Source organism: Numida meleagris, chromosome 3 (genome assembly GCF_002078875.1).
Source record: "Numida meleagris isolate 19003 breed g44 Domestic line chromosome 3, NumMel1.0, whole genome shotgun sequence".
NCBI lineage: Eukaryota > Metazoa > Chordata > Aves > Galliformes > Numididae > Numida > Numida meleagris.
In genome coordinates this window covers 26,113,140-26,134,021 of record NC_034411.1, presented here as the reverse complement: position 1 = coordinate 26,134,021, position 20,882 = coordinate 26,113,140, and the positions used below count along the sequence as shown (strand labels likewise).

The 20,882-nt window shown below is 36.3% G+C and overlaps 1 protein-coding gene across 3 annotated transcripts in view; it reads left to right on the top strand.

The window, feature by feature from the left end:
• The window catches only part of SRBD1 (S1 RNA binding domain 1), a 123,616-nt gene that overhangs the window by 13,819 nt on the left and 88,915 nt on the right, over nucleotides 1-20,882 (top strand). For all 3 annotated transcript variants that reach the window (XM_021391614.1, XM_021391613.1, XM_021391615.1), the window contains 6 exons: nucleotides 787-883; nucleotides 1,790-1,925; nucleotides 7,110-7,213; nucleotides 11,642-11,749; nucleotides 18,290-18,447; nucleotides 20,192-20,282. In XM_021391614.1, coding sequence (XP_021247289.1) covers nucleotides 787-883; nucleotides 1,790-1,925; nucleotides 7,110-7,213; nucleotides 11,642-11,749; nucleotides 18,290-18,447; nucleotides 20,192-20,282 — 694 coding nt within the window. The remainder of the gene's footprint in view (nucleotides 1-786; nucleotides 884-1,789; nucleotides 1,926-7,109; nucleotides 7,214-11,641; nucleotides 11,750-18,289; nucleotides 18,448-20,191; nucleotides 20,283-20,882) is intronic.

Below are 20,882 nucleotides of genomic sequence, written 5' to 3'. Positions count from 1 at the left end.
TTATATTTATATTTTATTTTAATTTATTTATTGTAATTATTTTAATATAATATAATATAATTATATAACAATTTTTTAAATTTTATATAACAATTGCTGTGTGAGCTAGAAAAATGTGCTGTCTGTTTTGGTCTTTGGAAGTGAGGGATGGTTCTGTGTGCTGGAAAGCTTGAATGATTCTGCTGTTGGATCCCTGTAATAATTTGTCTGTAGAGACTTTTCTTAAAACACTGTTCAAAGAGTAAAGTTGTGGGAGAGTGTGAGGGTACCTGGACCTGAGAACTGTCTCTGTACAGGCTCCTGCTACAAACCAGGGGAAATATAAAACTATTACGTAGAGGAAGGACAGAATTACCTGCAATGATTTGGGGCCATTTTCATATCAGTAGCAAAATACGTAACCTACTGTCATTGTCTCATTTTATTACAACCTTGCAAATTATACTTAAACATTCAATTTTACTATTAGAAATAATTCACCTGTATCGTAAATGTAAAGATCTGTTAGTATCAAACAAAACTATTACATTTAGTGTCATTTCCATTTGTGAGACTGCATTGGTCAGTTTGTATTCATTAATAATATAACAGTTTCAGATACTTTGGAAAGGAAGCTCTGTTTAAAAAAAAAAAAAATCAGTGAACAAGAATTCTTCATCAGAACCTCTGTGAATCTGATGGATAACTTGCATGAAATTTTTCAGCTAGTATATATTTTCTTAGTGCTTCTATGTTAGCGTATTTTTATTAGTTTTTTAGTAATTACCGACTGTTTTTCCTTCGAAGGGCTTGCAAATATTCAGGAAGTAGAGGCTGGCGTTCAGCATATTCTAGCTGACATCTTTGCTAAGGATAAAGATACGCTGGATTTTATCAGGAGATTGTAAGTTTAAATTTAATCTTAAAAACTTTCCAGGTCACAAGGTAAAATTCAGTCTCCCAGCATGTAGGTTTCAGTTTTTCTAATAATGTGATAACAGTGTTACTGTGAGGTTACACTATACCTGTTTCTTCACTTGTGCTGGGATATTCTTTAACATTTCTGCCCACTCTCAGTGGAGGAGAAATCTCTTCTGAACATAGTGAGGTACTGTGATTCCCAAGGACTGAAAGATTAATGGAATGGCCAAATGCATCAAAAGGCTAGAGCACGGCAATGTGATAATTTCAATGAAGGGGATGTTTTATAAAGGATATCTTGTCATTACTAGGCTGTCTTATTTTTTTGACCACCAGAATTGGTAGTCCTTTATCGAATACGCAGTTCTTCAGATATACCTTTTGATCTAAACTGTGTATTACATATATAATAATCAAAAGAAGCATTCAGGAGGTCATCTTTGGGATCTCTGTTACTCATAAAAATAAATTAATGGAAAGTTCTGTGGATGTTAAGTGCTCAAAACAAGAAATGAGTTCTGAGATTCAAACCAGGTCTTGCATTTTTGTATTGTAAATGACTACTATAACATTTTCTTTGCAACTTCCCAAAACTTATTGTATAAAGTTGACCAAACTGAAGTACAGATGGTGGCTTTTGATTGTCCATCCCTTTCATGAGAAGGCAGTGTTCAGCTTTTTCTGATGTCTCTTTGAATTTCTTCTCTTAGTATACTCCAAGTCAATATATGTCATATCAGTCTCAGCATTAAAGTCTGCAAGTGATTACAGAGTTGACGTAATTTGTATTAGAGCGAACTTTGGTTTTTATTTAATACAAACACTAACAACTTTTTACAAGTTTCATGCTGAAGTAAGTAACTTAATAACATTTCTTTCTGTCATTCAGATGCCAGCAAAGATACATTTGTATCCAGTCAGCCTTGGCGAAAGTGTCATCGAAAAACAGCAATGAAAAAGATATTGATAAATTCCAACTATACCATGAGTTTTCTTGTAGTATAAAGAACATTCAGCATCATCAGGTACAAGTACAAATTATTTTCTTCTTATAATTGTAGCTGTAGCATGGATGACTTTGCTTTTGAAGTTTGTTGCTTGAAACTGATTTAAATGATTCTTGATTTCTCTTTTCAGTTACCAAAGGCAATAGAGTTTCAAACTCTCCAAATATAAGTCTGGGATATTAATCTCTTCATTAAGAAACAGAACAGAGGACCATGTCTTCAGTATGCCTATTGTCTAACTAATTCTTACTGAATGAATATTTATAATGGCTTAGGTATTGGAATTTCAATACTGGTGTGATTTATTTTCAGCATGTGTGCCACACCCATCCTCCCTTCCACCAGTGACAAGTACATAGCAAGTGTTATCAGGAGAGGTATCAAGGCGAAGTGATAATTTATCATCTGTATGGGGTGAGAATGGGATGTTGCGTAGTAGTGGAAGCTGCTTGGTTAGAGCGTAAATATTTCGAACAAGTATTTGGTACTAAGCCTGTCAGGTTAAGCTGGTGAGAAGTGTCAAGGGAGGATCCTGAAAATTGAAAATAGAGATGATCTACAAAAGCAGCTCTTGTCAGCAGCAGCATAGTGTAAAAGTTAAACAATCCAAACGGGCTCAGTGGAACTTTGCACTGCCCCTGAAAAAGTGTTTGTTCTGCATGTCATCAGCATTCCTTCCTGTGATGCATCCTTAGGTTATCCAAGCCCCAAGCCTCAATCTATATGGCTAGGAAAAGAAATGGGCTACAAAGTAAGCTTACTGGCTGAAGATAAACTGATGTTTTGTAAGGCTGCCCCAGTTACTGCGCTTCAAAGGCAATACACTCGATACAGCTGTCAAGGCCTTTGCTCTGATTCATCACTAATCACCAAGTGATTTGTCTTCTGGTTTGGTCATGGTTGTGTAGCTTTAAAACAAGCAAAGAACACTCTCAGGTTTTAACCAGAAATGCCCTTCGTCTGCCTTATTGCACTGAAGAGTATCTTTCATATACACTTCTTTTTTCTCTCTTGCCATTTTAAAACAGTGAGATTTTTGAATTAATAAAGGATTTTCTTGCATGTATTGAAATGCAAGAAACGCATGCATTGAGCTAACTTTATACACCCTTCCCCCAGTCATCCCAATATGGATGCTGTTAGGTGAGAAATAAATTGCTTCTCGGCTGTTCTTTATTGAATGGATGCTTCAGCAATCAAAGACTATTTAGTTTTTCCTGCACTGAGAGCTGTAAGTGTTGTATCTTTATATGGAAGGCATTTTGGACGTACAAGTCTTTTCTGATATTATTTACTTCTTGGACAGGGCATCCTTTTCTTTTCTTCCTCCAATTTACATGAGGAAGACTGTTGCTCAGATGGAGACAGGGCTCAAAACCAGATTTCTCAAACCTGATTGGCACTCTGACCATGTGGCTGCATTGTTTATCATCCAGGATATATACTGATTTTGTGGTTTTGATGTTAAGATTAACTCAGCCTGTTTTGGTTTATTTCTCCTTTTGTCTCTCAGTAACTTTAATGCCTCTTCGCCTGTTCCTACTCTCCAGTGAAGAAATAACCACTGCTCTTGCTGCTTTTGCTCCTGGATGATTCTGCAGTCTTACTTGTTGTCTTTCATTTCCTGTATATTACTGCTATTGGCTGTTCTAACTTATTGATTACTTCTCTGGTATAAATCTTAAAGTCAGTTGTTTACACTTCACTGAGGCCCTGGGTATGTCAGGGCTTGTTGATGCTAGTCAAGAAAAAGAGGAAAAAAAAAAAAAAAAGCACGTGTGCAGTTTGCTGTTTAAGTTGCTTGTTTTCTAAAAATATTTTGTTCTATTTTTTGATTTTTTGCTTCTTTATTTGTTTTCCAGTTTATTTCTTTAACTTTTGTGGTTTTTGATAAAATAAGGGAAGAAAAACAGAAAAACAGGGTTGTTGTTTTCTTTTAATCTGCCATTTCTTCCTTTAACCTACTCTGTAGTATTGTACTTCTTGAAATCTTTCTCATAACTTTCAATTTCTTTATTACCCAGCCGTACTACCTTGCTAATACAAATGATCATTTTTCTTTTTTTCTTTGTTTTGAACCTTCCTTTTATAATACCTTAGTCTTTAGTATCTCCTTCACTGAAGACTTTTACACATTCAGAAAGCTGTGTAAAACGGTGTTGTTGAATGTACTTAGGTAGATGCGTAGGTTTAATCAACTGAAGAATTCAGTTCTAGTTCTCTAGTTTGGTTCAGGATATTTTTTTAAAGTTGACTTTATATGAAAAAAGAAAATGTAGAGAAGCTTGAAACTTGAAGAGTTCATAAAAATTCTAATCCCGCACGACTTTGTATTAAATATTTGTGTTTGAATGCTATTTGGAAATTTCCCTGTTCTAAAAGCCTTCTATACTCCCTGGTGACTGAGTACTGACAAACATTCCTGTTCTGCTCAGCTAGAAGTAGAGGTCAGCTTCAATATTGCCTCTTTACAGAGTTACAAATAAAGGATTCCATAAAATACTGCACTGAAAGTGACTGAGTAAGGGAACACTGGTCATTTTGAAGGCCTGTGTACAACTCTTGCTCTGCTCTAGAGTGCCTGAGGTTAAAAGCAGTAGGCTAGTGTGTCACACTGAAGAGGATAAACTGTTTTTATGACCAAAGCATTAGCAGCCATGAGAGTGCCTTTAAATCTATATTAAAAGGTAGAATGGTGTGCAGTAAGCTGTGCTTGGGTTCTGTGGTTATACAGCCGTGTGTATCTGTAACGGCATGTGTGGTAGTTTGGTGTTGTTTTCTGTGTTTATTGAAAGGCATGATTCGATGTGTTGAGACATACTGTGAAATAATTGGGAGAGATGGAGCCAAGATTCCAACTGAACAAGTTTAAAATACTGAACCTGAAAGAGGAAAACTTGTTTGTATAATGAGTCCAACTCCAGGTTTTGACACAGCTGGATGGCTGTGGGTAATTACAGCTGGAAGGTTTTGCTCTCAGGAAGTTTAGCCACGGTTCCTTCCACTGGCAGCAGAGAACCCAAATGGGCTCTCTGAGGATGTGCAAATGCTGCCACGACTAAGGAAAAAGTCCTTCAGGAGTGTATTGAGTGTATTTGATTTTTTCAGCTGTTGTGTATGCCTTGGAGTCGCTTTCCTCTATTTGGATAAGACTGAATTTGTGGGAGGAAAAGAATTTATTCATGAAGTATAATGTTTGAGGCAAGTGCTCTATTTTCAATCTCATACTTAAAAAGGAATTGGAAATTAATGTCCTTGGCAAAATATACAAAACTTAGTGAGTGTAAGTAAATCTGGGACATAAAGAAGAGCTGTGAAATATAAAGGGTTTTGCATAAGGGTTTTGCATTTTTCTGATAAACAAAACTAGGTTTGATGCATTTTGTGACTAGATCCACTTTTTGTTCTTGCTTTAAACAATGTGTATTTTCTTGCCGTTAACTCGTCCATTGGATCTGTTCCAGTCTAGATTAAAAGCAGTCTGTTTTCCAGAACCGAAAGATTACTTTGTCTAGAATGGCTGTTTTGAATGTTAATTAAATAACAATAATACGTTCGTTATCTTAAGAGGAGAAATTGTCTAATTGCTTTCCTAATTGAGCATTTTCTAGATGATAGTTCTTCTGTGAACACATGTCACTTCAAAGAGGAGAGTCAGATTAGCTTTTTTTATTATAAGATTAAACACGTAAAAAAGCATTAGTGCAGCGCAGTTGTTTTAAGTTCAGGTGACTGGCACATTCTTCAGACAGTGCCCGTAGACAGAATGTGATGCAAATGTTGACCCTGCTAACAGCGCGGTGAACGATGACATTATAATTCTATCAGATGCGTTCTTTGTCCTGAGCATCATTTTGATTTCGTTTTAGCTTGACATTTAGCTTTCTCGCTTTTTTAAAACAAAATCAGAATAAACATGAAAGCATTTGATTTGTTAAAATGTGTCTTTCTAATCTCTACATGAAAACATTTGCTTTGGCAGTCAAGGTACCAGATGCTATAATATTTCACATGCAATCTTTATTATTAGCTTTGTTGTTCAATGATATGTCAGGCCTGGTATGTCACAGGAGCAGTAAGGCTGAGGAATATAAATTGGTACTGTGTCCTGGAGTCATTTAAAACCATTGTATTTAACATATGTGACATGTCTGAGTTAGCTAGTGATTGAATTAAAGTTCATGATTGACACGGAATGCTCTGTTGTGACAGTGCTTAGGGCCTGCTACGTACAGCAACATGTGTAGTAATACAGGAATGTCAACTTGTAGCCGATTTCTTACTTTAAAGAGTGCAAAAATATAAATATTTTAGAAGGGAAAATGAACTCTAAAAGCGTGTTTAGTTTGTAGCTGACTTTAACTGTTACTTTGTTGCTAAAATACCTTGGTTGGTGAATTTCCCTGCAAAATACTAGAAGGTCTGCTTCAGGTGGCTACTCCTCATCCTCAGAGTGAGGGTAGACAGGAGATACCCACCAGGATCCACCCCTTGGGTTGTCATCCTGGTTTTGAATGACGACTTTCATTTGAAATAAAGCTCTGTATGCAGATCGCACTTCTGCAGCAAGACTTACATTTAGATCATGAAGATGCAGTTGTGTTACGCAAGACTCCCAGAAATATGTGCATACACTGTAAGGCCGGAGCCTTAATATTAATATAAAGAGCATATATATAATATTTTCAGTTGTTCATGGACAAAGCATGAATAACTGAAATTAATGCTCTTTCTAGTGAAGCTGATCATATTTGTGTCATGAGTTCTGATTCATAATTAATTTTAAATTTGTGATGCTCTTGGGAAGCAGAATGAAGCCTGAAGCATAGAACTAACTTTTTTTCCTCTTATTTTGATTGTAATCACTTTTTCAATTCATTTTTGAGTTTTAATTTGGCTTATTAAATTATTCAACCAACTCAATTCATGCTGACTTATGCTTTTAAGTGTGTTTAAGATAAAACTGGATCTCGGGATTGCAGACAGGGGAAAAAGGTACGCTTTGTTATGCCACAGCATGATTTAATCTGTGTTTAAATTGCGGATGTTATCTGTGCAACCTAGTACTTGGTGAACTGATTTACTGTACCACCATCATGATTTGCTACAGAATGTCAAGCAAGTGCGTACACAAATGTTGATAAGTTTATCTTTTGGATATTTTGTGTGTCATCTGTCTCTGCCATTTATGTTTGCACTCAGATTCTGGCCATTAACCGAGGGGAAAATCTGAAGATCCTGACAGTGAAGGTCAACATTCCTGACGGGGTGAAGAATGAATTCTGTTGGTGGTGCGTCAATGAAAGGTCTGCATGGATACATATTCTTACAGAAATCTTTTTTTCCTGTAGACACCTACATGCTGAAATGTACCTCACATGTCTTCTTACATTAAGAGACCAATTTAAACAACTGCTTATTAGATGAAACTAACATATGGATAATTCTTATTCTACGTTTCCCACTGCTGTGGCATTACACCAAAAAAAAAAAAAATCATGCCTTTAGCGATATTTGGGGAATTCTGGCACCATTCTTCAAGCTGTTGAATTTTTAAAAAACAAAGACGTGATGAAATGTGAATGTATTTTTAATTTGCAATATGCATCACATCCAGTAGTCTTTACTGAAAGAAATTTGAAGAATCCACACTAGAACATACTTCTAACTTCTGAAAAATAACTTCATATGCCTGATTATAATGAGTAAAGAAGACTGTCTCCGATTTTAAATTAGTAAAGAATGTAACTGAATTCCATGTATATAAGGAATTGCATTCATTGATCTGGTTAAAAAAAATCTGTTGGATTTAACAGACAACCTAAAAGTAGCTATCTTCAATCCATGATTCTCACATACTTTGTGTTGTGTCCTCTGGTTATTTCAGAAAACTGGGCTCTAAATTCTGGGAGATTGTCTTATTTCTTGCTTCTTTGCTCTGACGTGTTCTTTCTTGTTTGTATCGAAACACGTTTAGTGTTGCATAATGTTTTTGCTGAAGTTTTTGTTGAAATGCTGCACAAAACAGTACATATTCTGTTACTCATTTTCTTGGAAACTGCACTGTACCTTGATGTTTTCCATTGGCCAAACTCTGCATCTTCCTTGCATGTGTGAAATACAGATTTATCTTTCTTAACTGAGATACAGAGCATTGTTGTGAGGATGTTATAGAAACTTTGCCTCTTAAAATTATCAGAGGAAACAAGATGGGGAGGGGGGGGAGGAAGGCCTTTTTAATATCTAAAAGCAAGTATTTTTGTTCTTCAATAAGTCCAAGACAGGGATGTGGTAAAAATATACCTTTTCACTGTAAAAAATATTAGTAGTTCTCCCAACATGGGAGCCTCTGAAAGAATTAGTTTCATTTTGTCAGATAACATAATATGATCTAGTACTAACAGGAAGTTAGTTTTTCTTAAAGTGTCAGGATTAATAAACACACCTAAGCATCATTTTAGTTTTAATATATTTAATGGAATTTCCATATTCCTCCTACTATATGTTCTGTAGGCAGAAGATGACCGTCAGTCTTGCTTTTACTGCATCTGTGACAGAATTTGGAGGCACTGTGAGCTACAGATAATGGAACAGCTTGTCACTGCTACACAAATTAAAGTGGGATGTAAATTGGGATATTTTTGGTTGATTACACTTTTGTGAGTCATTCTGAGATAAAAACAATATTGACCTTGGAAATGGAACTACTTATTAATACTTAACATTTATGCAGCTATATGTGCTCATACTTTTTACTGTTTAAGGGCAATTTCTTCAGCACCAGAGAACTTCAGAAGGAATGATTTTAGTAGATACTGCTGCGTTAACGTTTATGACAGATTGTCAATCTAATGAAGAAGTTGATAACTGTTACCAAATTGGCAGATATTTTCTACTTAATATGTCTTGGATCGTCACCTCCATGCTTGTAAAGCAGAAGAGTTGCATTACTTTCATTGTGTTCGTTTACTGGTTAGAGCAGAAGATTAAGAACACTTGTTTGGGATAAGGATTTCAAAGCTTTACCACAGCTCTTACTCATTTGCTAAAGTTTGCAAACATACTCAGGTGTAGAGCCAGGTGGTATTTACCACCTTGCTACCAAGTTTGACCAGTAGTCTAGGCACTGGACAGTACCGTATATTGCTTATTGAATTAGTAGTAAATAGACTGACCTTTACTTGTTCTTCTGAGGCTAATTTTTTAGCATAGAATACCACCAAGATGGAAAGTGGGTTTGAAAGACTAGAATTCTTCATTATTGCATTCCGGTCTGTGCAGACATTTTCCAAGAAAACTGTGAAGAAAAATTTTCTTCACAAATTCAGGACATGTAATTTATGCCTGTAGTAGCATCTATATTTTCTTGAAATTTGAGATTGCACTGAAAATTCAGGAGTGCCCTTATACCAGACCTTGTAGAATGAAACTCTCTCCCAGAAAATGGCATCTCTCTGTGAGCTGACAGTGTACATAGTTCCATTAACACTAGAACTGCACTGATCCTGAAGATTCACATGTGAAGTGGGACATGGGGAAATGAGCAACGAGAAGCTGCCAGGAGAGGGTCTGCTTTAGCTGGCTTTGAGCATAAAGGTGTGGAATTGTTCCTTTGGAAGGGGTGTGAACTTCTTCCGAAGTGGGATTGGGCCCTTGGAAATCAAGTTCAGAGTCTGGCAATGTTTTTGTTCCATTTCTAGACAGAATTCTCAGGTGCTGTGTAAAGTCCATGTTACAGGCTTTACATGAGATCACTGATTTGGTACAAGTTTCATATGATGTCTTGGAGGAAAACAAAGCTCTGCTTTCTGTGCTTCAGGTCTAAAAGCCTGGCTGTACTCTTCCTGGAATACTTAATTAACACTAGTAGTTCTTAACATGCTCTCCATTCATTTTGTTAATGTATGATTTCACACTTCGAGGTGTACATTTACATTTATGATGATGCTTGTTGGGAACTCATGCGCACACAGAGCTGATGGGTGAAGTAAGATATTATTTATATGGAGCTTTGCTAAATAGGGCTTCATTTAAAGAGCTTTTGTCAGTTCTTGATTAAATAACCGAGGAAAATCTGCTCTTAGAAGAAAGCATAAATATTATACACACATGCTTGTACTCTTGTTACAGAGTGGATTTTCCTCTTCCTTTATGCAGTATTGGAATGATTGAAATGCAGTATTTGCTATGAATTGAAATTACTGGTTGGCTATTTTTTTCTTTTGTAGCAATTTTAGGATTTTAATAGAATGTTGCCCAAGTCATTTTTACTTCTATATAGATAGATAATAAAAACATCAACTGTGGTAACATATTTACAGATAAAATATAAGCTAGCTATCAATAATGCATGGAAGAGAAGGGGGAAAGAACTGCCAGGTTTCCAAATTCACTCTTATTTGCTCTGAGGATACTTGCTGGGGGAATGTACCCATACTTACCACCTGTATGAATTTCATGTTTATCAAAATGGATGGCAGTAAGGGAATTTAAAGCCTTTGACAATTTTACCGATGTATGGAAAGAGTCTTTAGTAACAAATAAGTATAATACATCTTTTTGCAAAAGCTATTATTAAAGTGCTGAGGTCATGCAGCTTAACACCCAAAACTCTGAAAGCTGTAAAACTTAATGGCAAACTGAATTCTGCTCCGATGTCGGTGTGTTGATACAGAGTTGACTTCATCACACATTTCTCAGCAGTTACATGCACTTAAAAAAGGAAAGCTGTCTTGGGAAATTGTGGAATTCCCTTAAATAGCTGAAAAACTGTCTGGGTAGGAGCAGTCAGTTTAGGAGTCTTTGTATTTCTGAGTGAGTGCAAATAAACTAAACCAAGTCAAAAGTTAAATTCAGTCCTGCTTTTCTTTATAAAATGTATTCAGGCATTTTAAAATATATTTCTAATCCTTTTGCAGTTAGAGACCCAGGCATGTGAAAAATACACCAAGTGGAGGAAACTATGGATGTTATCTTTGAAGCTATGGTGTGCTTTAGGTCAAGATTAGAAGAAAAGGTCATTGTTGCTATGAACACTGTGCAAGTTCTCTCTAGAAAACTGAGTACTCTGGAGTTTGGCTTATAAAGTAGTGGGAAATAATCTTAGTTCTGTTGGGTATTTCTTACTGAAAATTCATTTTCTAATTATTTCGAGTTTTTTTATTTTTTTAAGGGAGAACTGTTGCCGAATTGATAGACTTTATTGAACTTGAATAGCATTAAAAATAATATTTGAATTGAGTTTCATTAAATGATATTTTAGCAGTTGAATTTCTATCTAGACACAGTCGTCTTGTATCAAGAGCTCTGATGATGCTCAAAAAATATGTTTCAGCATTTTTTTAATGTATCAAAGACTAGCAAATAACACAATGTTAATCATAATACTGATCCAACTTTCTTATTCATTTGGGACAGTTTGGTTTCTCAAAGTGAAGGGTAATTTTTTAATTACTTTATTTAAAATGTAAAACATTATTGCATTCTAATACAAATAAGAAAAGAGAAAGATGGGCCTTGTACATTGTCTGACAGTAGGACAAGAGCCAGGTGTGATTCTAGGCACATTTAAAGCTATGAATTCACTGCCTAGTTATTGTGGTAATTTTGCAGTTTACAGAATGCTGCATTTAAACAGTCAGTTTAAAAGACTTTTGAAAATTCCGTTTTTATCTGAGCTTTCATGTATGTGCTTAAAACATTTTTTTTATTTTTGTTTTTCTGTTCTTACGCAGATGGAGACCAAAACAATTTTTAAAACCAGAGTTAATGAGGATACTACGAAACTCAGTAGAGGATGCATACAAACGCCTTATATATCCTCTCCTTTGTAGAGAATTCAGGTAATCCCATAATAGGTAATGCATATTTTCATACTACTGAATTCTTAACAATTCTCTTTAACTTGTTGTTAGAATATCTTCTACACGTTTGAAAATATTGGAAAGTTTTTACTCTCCATATTTTCAGAACTATCTAGTCTTGGTTCTGTAGATTAAATCTGTGACTGTTTTTGGTTTAAGCTACAGTAAAGAAATCACTTCTGTTAAGGCATTTTGAATGTTTTGTATGTTTCCATCTTTCTTTATTTAATGAAGTACAGTATGGAGTTACATGACCGTGATAGAATTGTATCATTATCCTCATATTAGCATCAGAGTCTTACATTACTGAATTTCCCCAGGATCTCTTCATGTTAAGGCAGTGTCAGTGACATTGTTCTAACACTATTTCTTTTACTTGTTTAAAATAAACAAATAAAGTAGTTGTTGTGGCTGAAAACGTCCCTCATGTTTGCCGTCTGCAGTTTGTGATAGATGTAGTAGTTGGTGTTAGTCTGACTTTTTTTAAAATTGTAATTGTCCCCAGAGAAGTCACTATTATTTCTGGTGATACTGTAGTAATGATGTCATCAGACACCATCACTTGTGAGACCTATAATGTTCTAAACTGAAAGGAAACTTAAAGCTTAGAGTCTAAGTAACACTAGATAAGGTATTTTCATGGTGAAGTGTAAGGGTTTACCACATAATTGAAATGATTGAATATGTCAGAAAGTTTACTTTCTAGAAGTGTTGTCTTCAAATGGGATGTTGTGTTGGGCTTGATTTGTATTTAAAGTTTTCCTTATGGCTAGAGATTTGACTGTCAGACCACATATCAGACTATTCTCCTCATGAGATGGAGAAAGGTCATACATCCCATGTTTCATGATTAAAGGCTGAGATGGGAAAAGTAGCCAAGTCTGTTCTTCCTCTGAGGATGTAGCTGGACAAAAGCACGTTCCTGCTACATCTTACCCATCCATCTTACAGCTATTTTTTTAATCACCTTTCTGAATTAATCACAGCGTGTAAGATGAAATGAACTCTGTTCCTTTCTGGGTAAGAATAGGCCTTCTCTTTCCCCAAAAGCACCTGGCAGGAATGTTGTCAGATTGGCTAACAGTACTGATGGTGTGATACTTGTTTTTTGAATGCAAGAGAAACTACACAGGCACTGTGTTTGATTTGGGGGAGGCTTCCTGATACGTGATCTTTAAGCTTTAAAGTCTGTTTCAACTGGAGTTTATTAAAGAGACCTTATTTCTGAGATCATAAATGTTGACATTTGTGCTGATTATTCAGCATATTGAGTACTTGAAATCTGCAGTCATGTTTTGATATGTAGTCCTTCCCTCCCTGCCTGGCTATGCTCTTATGTTTTTGTTCAAATTAGAGCAGTTTTCCTGGCATTTGCTTCTCAGGAGCATTGCTGGATGAATGTTCTATGTTCTTTCCTGTGGAACACAGCTGTCAGCTAAAGTTTTGAACAGCAGACATTTGTCGTGCCTTTTGGGTTTCTTCACAGCAGTATGCTGTGTTTGGTCACTTTTTTTTGGCAAGTGCGATTGATTCACATCTTTTGTTTTGTCACTCCATAGTGAGCCTGTTTTTTGTGTTGTGGTTTTTGTGTGTAGGAATTTCACAGTTTTTGAAAGTGCTGAGTTGACTCATTTTTGTGACCTTAGTGCCTTCCCTCAAGTAGCTACAGATACTATCTATTGTTTGGCCAAAGTGAGGAACATCTCATGAACAGTAAGTGCAAATATTGGCTTCTGTCAAATGGATGTGAAAGTATTTGTCATTCCTAGCCTTCTCTGCAATCAAGCCCTATTAAAACAAATAAAACCAAACCCGCCTAAGAAGTAGGTCTGATACCATAAAATAAATAGTCCAACTCTGACATAAAGATTCTTTTCTCATGTTTTTGCTTCATGATTCCTACCACAAGATTGTCATGGCTCAACACATTTAACTTTTTATTCAGATCTTAACAATAACAAGGGGTATTGTGTAGAACACTACGAGGGCTACTGCAGCAGTAGGTTGTTTTGTATTTAAAAGAACAGAAAACCCTACAACAAAAACAACTTATTTCCCTGCTACTTCCTAGATGTGGCTTAAAAGTCATAAATTTAAAGAATACAAATCTCACTGCTTGTTCCTGAGTGGCTGCCTGCTTATATTTTACTCATCGTCATAATTTGGCATGATTGGCAGTGTCTGACTAGAAAAAGCTGAAACTGCTCCCACGGAGAAGAATGCATAGAACTTGCCAGCAGTATTCCTGGTCCATATCCACTTAACCCTTATCCTTCTTTTATTCTCTTCCCCTACAGCAGGAGCTGATTTTTAGGACTCTTGAGAAGGGCTGCTAAAATACTCAGTACCTACTTTCAGCATTAATATCTCACATCCACCCCATGCTGTTCTTTCTCTTTTCTTTTTATTGTCATTAAACGTTGGAACAGAAAGTTTCCAAGAATGTATTGAAATTTCTAGTGCATCTAGTGATCAGAAGGATAAAACTTGCCAGCAAGAGTTACCTTATTTATTGTTTAATTTCCTTTCTTCCACTCTGTCAGATACCATAATTTCTCATATCTGGTATAATAATGTCCAGTGTTGCTTTTGGCACTTGGAAATACATTTTATTTTGTTGCAGTCCCTCGTGGAAGGATTCCATAAGGATTTGATGCAAGTGATGTGGCATGGACATTTCTTAATGGATAATCCTTTCCTAATTTTCCATGCTTTTTTGAAGTGAGTGCTTTCTCTCCTCTGTCTTCTGGGACAAACATTTCTTTGTATATCTTGTTTCACACCTGAAGCTAGTTTGCAGACATTTTTCCAGGGTAAGGGTTACCTCTCAGTCTGTATGTGGAAACGGGGAGTTCTAAATCTCAGTTTAAAGACACACTCAGCTAACTTTGAATATAGAAAATAGGTCACAGTTAGGTTAGTTGCTGTTATTACCGTGTAACTATTAATGATATACAATCTGAGTGCTTTTTAGAGTTCAAAGGAGGAACCTGAAAATCTGACTTAGTCAATTCTTTCTAATAAATTAGCAACTGCAGCTTTTTAAAAATATATTTTTTCTACAGAATTGCTCTTTGGTTGTTTAAAGAGGAGGGCTGCTATCCTCTTCTGCATTATATCTCTGCCACATTAATGAGAATTGTCACAGATTGGAAAAACATGAGGCTGGGCATCTTGCCATTTGGAAGAAGCTAATGGTACACTGAAAAACAGAAAGATTTTACATTGTTTGAGGTAGCTTAATATTTGTTCAAGGATCAAATGACTATTCCAACTTTAAAATGAAGGGCCAATACTTGGGGCAGTAGATCATGTCATTGACACAAGTGTTGAGTGAGAGACAGTTAGAGGGAAAAGAAATGTCTATATTTGAAATTAAAAAATACAGGATATTATGTAATAGAAGGGACATACATTATGTTCCCCCTACGCACCTGGCACTTTCAGGAACATTTCCTGTTACTATAAAAGTTTCGGTATATCCATTTATCCATGCCAATTTTAAATACCATTTCCATAAGGTGCACATAACTAATAGCATGTGTTTAGGGGCAATTTTAATTCCGGCACAAGGCTCCCTTCACAGATAGACTGATGTGAATTTGCAGTGTGGGAGGACTCAACCCTGTGGGCCGTAGGGAGCCCATATCTCTGGAATAGATGCAGGGCTGAATTCAGCCTGTCTCTGTACAAAGTCTAGTCCAAGAGCTTTTAACCTTCCCTTGTTTACAGACAAATTTTAACTTTGTTTCTATGTGCATGTGCTGCCTGAGCCTTTGTTGTGCATGTATGTAGAAGATCCGTGTGGTTGTGAGGTATAGGTATTTGCTTTTTTGTCTCTGGCCTTTCACAAATTACATCAAGTATTTCTGGTAATTTTATGGGCAAGAATTCAGCTGGCACCTTCACCAATATCCCTGGACTCTCTCTGGAAGAGAGTGGTTCTGTGGTTTGGGCTATTTAATGATTTGAGAATGGTATGGACTGTATTGCATTACAGAAGGATGCTGCAAGGCTGAATGGCAGGAAATGAAACGGCAACTGAAATGACTGTAAAGTGATGTTTGAGTAATTCTTTTTATATAGAAAATGATGAACTCTGAGCTGCCCTGACAGTCAGAAAAGTGACTTTGGCACTGTGGAAGGTATCTCCGTGTGGTTGCTAAGCATTCAGAAGATAAGATTATTTAGTTGAAGGGTAAAGTCAAAACAGAATAACTGGTATAGTTTGCCAATATTTGGAATTCTGATTCCCGTGTCTCAGAAAAATAGTGAATAGCTATCTCATTGTGTATATTCATTAGATCTGGAAAAGTTCCAGTGAATGGAAGGTATTAAAGGTAAAAGGTGTAATTTTTTTTTCTATGTGAAGGATCAATTAGGTGATGACTTCACATCTTAGGAAAGAGCAGACTTACTGAGGTGGAGTGTGAAGAATGGCACAGAATTTTCAAGGATAACTTTCACTCTTCTGATATCAGGTCAACCATAAAAATTAAAAAGACCAAGCCTCAAACAAAAAGAGGGCAGCTCTTGGCACAGTTTGTGATAGACCTGCAGACCTTGCTGCTAAAGCACTTTGAGAACATGAGATGTGTGTGGGTTGATAGAGTAGCTGGACAAGAGATTTGTTGTGGGCTACTAAAGAAACAAGCAATATCAAACTCAGGAAATATTGAGATTAAAATAGTTGGAGGCTAGGATGAAATTTGGGAGTGTTGTATACCTTTCACCGTACTGCTTTGAAAAATGTCTGTGTTAATTTGGTATAATTGATATGTTGAGAGTTTAAAAAAGAAAAAGAGGAGTTATTTTCCTGTTGCACTGTTCCTTAGAAAATGCTTTCACAGTGATGTGAGAAAGAGAACAAGAAACTATGAAACTGAAGTTGAGTGTTTCTATGTACCACTTGTCCCTATATCTCAAAGCCAATTCTTCTGTGTTGCAGTCAATTTGTTTATTTATTTATTTTCTTTTCCATGGTTGCTCTGACTTTCAAAATGAGCACAATGGGCTGGCCATAGACCAGGTATTGTGAAATGCTCCCAGGGTCTCAGAATTTATGGCTGACAGCAGCGCTTCTTTCTGAACTCAAGAGCCACATGCTCAAATGTGTGAATGAATGAGATTTGGAAAGAGAGAGCATTACCACAGGCTGGCAAGAGGACCTCTGGTCTGCAAGTGACAGCCACTGCAAAGTTTCCAGATCCAGCTCTGCCACTGTGGAGTAGTACAGTGCTGAGCTGGGTGTTTGCTGGATCCTGGGTATGCTTAAATCAGGCTTAAATTTTTCCACATCTGAAGGTTACTTCGAAGAGCTTCATATCGAGTCATGTCAAATAGCCTTTATGAGAGTTATCTGAACTCTGTAACCTGCTTGAGACTTAGCTGTCTGGCATTGGTTGACCTAAACAATTTCAGTCACTTCTCCCATCCCCCTTGTTTTTACAGGGTTTGGTTTACTGCAATGCAGGTGTTTTCTCTGTGGAAAATACACTCAGAGCTTTACTTTTTTCAGTGATGGGCGGAAAGAAAAGTTGATTAAGGGCCTTGGCAACGCTTAAAGTTCTGTGAAGGCTTTTGCTTGCATAGTTCTTGTAGTTATTGTCAATGTAATGAAGCTGAAAATGGTAATGACTGCCTGCAAAATAAAAACAATCTGCTACATAATGAATACCTGCATCCCTGTTGCTTTTTCAGTTTTGCTTTTTTTATGTAAGATGCCATACAGTGTCAAAAATACTTGTTCTTACTAGTCATTCTCTCACTGTCCGCTTTTGACAAATAAGATACCATGCATCTTCTGTTCCTTCATTCAACAAGGCTGTGGTTTGTCTCATGTAGTGCTGTGCAGTATGTATTCTTGCTTAAAGTCATCAAAATCAAATTCTTGGTGCACCAACTCTGCATTCCGTTGAAGAACATGCAGAATTAACCCTGCCAACTTCCTTCTTTGTTTGGTTTGAGGAAGCAGGATAACATCACAGAAATATGTCAGATCTACATGGTTCTGTGATACCTGTTAAAGAACTTAATTCATAGATGAAACTATGTGCCTCGAGAGTTGTAATGCATTAGCCCTTCCAGGTTCTCTCTAGTACCTCCCAGACTAAATGATTGTCCTGTTTTTGCTGGGTCATGATTTTTCTCAAGAAGTGGGAAGTTACTCTAAGTTCAATCCGTGCCTTCCTCAAATCCAGTTTTCTCTGCCAGTAGGTATCGGCTTTTTGGGAAGCTGTCCTCCAGTCAAAATTAAGTTGAGGTTTGAATTTTAGTTTGTGTATGTGTGTTTTTATAGGTATTTCCATTATAATCCTTTCTTGCTTTCTTATACTGTCCTCTCATTCTGGTTTTAACTGGCCCCTACAAAAAAAAGTGTGTCAAAAATGTGATTGAATGTGTAATATTTAATTAGAGAGAAGGAAAGCAGAAGTGGAAAAATGTATGACTTTGGAACCATTGAAAGTGCATTTGAAGGAAAGCTGAAGTAAAAATGATTTCTGCTTTCATCCTTATAAGATCAAAGTTGACATCTGATGCGGAGAAGGAGTCTGTGATGATGTTTGGAAGAAATCTCCGGCAGTTGCTTCTGACCAGCCCTGTAAGGGGTCGTACTTTGATGGGAGTAGATCCTGGGTACAAACATGGCTGCAAGTTGGCTATTATTTCACCAACCAGTGAGTTTCAATACAAATTATTGTTGTTATTATTTTTGAAAGGATTTTTAAAAAACATATATTCAATTACAGGAAAGAGTAGTTTCAAAAAGCTATGAGAACTGCTCCAAAAGTAATGCCTCCTAATTGATTATTTTGGCCCATGGTGTCAGAGGTGGATGTTGATGATACGACAGTAGAGGCTGCATCTTCCTGCCAGTAGCCCCTTACATGTTGTTCCTGTGTGACAGATGGCAGCAGAGGGGCATTCTGACAGAATGGCATCTGACGTGGAACTGCATATGAAGCAAGAGGGTGTAATTGAATTCCTCTGTGCAGAAAAGATTCATTGACGCTTTCTGAATGTTTCTGGAGACTAAACAATGGATGTGAGTGCAGTGAAGTGGTGATGGTGCATTTCAGCAGTGGCGACAGTGGTGTGAAAGACGAGTCACCTTCCAGATGGCTATGCAGATTTTCACAAGTGCAGCATACAGACTCTTGTTCGTAGCTGCTGCTGATGCATAGCTAATGGTGGTGACTATGTTGAAAAATAGTGTTTTGTGGCTGTGAATTTGCTCTATCGAAGAGTGTTATTGTGCTCTTTGTATCTGTTGTAATTTCCATAGTAAATAAGAGGCATTACTTTCTGATAAAATGTAGATTTTAGGGTTTTTTTAGTGATTTTCACACATCCTGTCATACAAATTCCTTTCTTCAGATATAAGGTTAATTTTTTTGCACATAGGTTCTAGTGTCTCTTGTGGTATTATTACTCCTTAATAAAGTAGAATTTCACATTTCCTCAGCCTTCTTGAGTATAGATTCAAATAATTGTGCCTCTCAGTAGTCCGCAAAGAGAGCACCTGGCATTTTTATTGTTTAACAAAGAGTTTGAATTTAAGTGCTTTCTATAACTTAACTTTTTTCCTGGGTAGCATCTTGAACATCTGGACACTTCATCAGACCTTTTGGTTAGTGTTACATGTTAATGTGAGAAGTCAGAAATGTTTTACATGCAGAACTTTTTTGTTCAGTTTTTGGACAAATAAAGAACATAGCCTTTCCAGTGCATCCTAGTCTAATCTGGCGGTCCATGCTTCCGTAGGTGCTGTGAGGAAATTGTTTTTCTTTTGTCTTTGATTTTTGACTGAGAATACACATACCCAGTGAGGGAATAAGAGAAGGTGTGTTCTTAATATGTCTTAAAATGGCAATGAAATGGAGATAAATAGTTTTTAGCTTGCATTATAGCACAAGCTATCAGTACTGTTTAACACAGGGTTATTTTCAAATTTGATATGGGAATATGGCAGGAGTGAGCCCTGAAGTTCTAAAGCTCCTGGACTTTTGGTGCTTAGAGTAGATTCCTAATTTTAATCTCTTTGGTGGATCTGTTTTGAAAACAAGTAAATAAAAATTGGACTATAGAGTTACTTTTTTTTGCAGCTAATTTATTTTTCTTTTTGATAATATTAAGTATGTAAATTATTATATAATTTCCTGGTCATTATTTCTTATTTGGGTATGTCCTGAGGGAAATAGAAAGTGTATCAACTCATTTTGCTTTGGCAACCGGAGCATTTTTATCCTTTGCCTACCATACTTCTCGTATAATCAGAGCCAAAATAAAAGGGAAAGATGTCTTATTAAAAATCTTTCTTTGTAAGTCATCAAATTAACTTTAGTAATTCAGGAGGAAATTGCTTTGGAATATGACTTTTTTTTTTAAATTATTAAATAGCTTTTCTTTTTGTTGTTCTAGGTCAGATACTCCATACTGATATCGTATACTTGCATTCTGGTCAAGGGTTTCGTGAAGCTGAGAAGATAAAGAGGCTTCTGCTACAGTTCAGGTATGCTAAGGAAACTTGCGTTTATTATTCACTTAACATAATGAAAAATCTTTGCTGCATCAATACTGGCATTTGGGTAGAATTAAAATTCTATGAATTTGAATGGAAATACTCTTCTTAAATGTAGCATAGAGCTTAGTTTTCTTTACTCTGTGTTCATGCTTTTTACCCTATGTATATGATAGAAGCATATGAAAAGAAGCAATGAGTATTACTAAGACTGCATGCTATGCTATTTCCATAAAGCTCTGTCGTTCTGTTTATTTTTAGGAATAGAAGTTAACATTAAGTTAGGAACAAATTTAGGCATGTTGTCTTCCCTTCTCAGCACCCTGAACCACTCATTGATCGTTCCCTATTCCAGAAGCCAGATTTAGTTTTTGAAAGAAGTTTCTTAAGCAAGGGAAATCCTACCCAGATAGAACTCCACATGTAATAACAAACAGGGGGAACATAATTAAAAGGTTATTGTATTTACATGCTTTAGGAACCCCAATGTATTGGCTTCTTGTCCAGTGGATCAGCTGCTGAACTGTCAGGGTATATGAGCCAATTTGTTTTTAAGCGTTAGGTTGGCTTTAAGCATTGTGATTTGGTGGC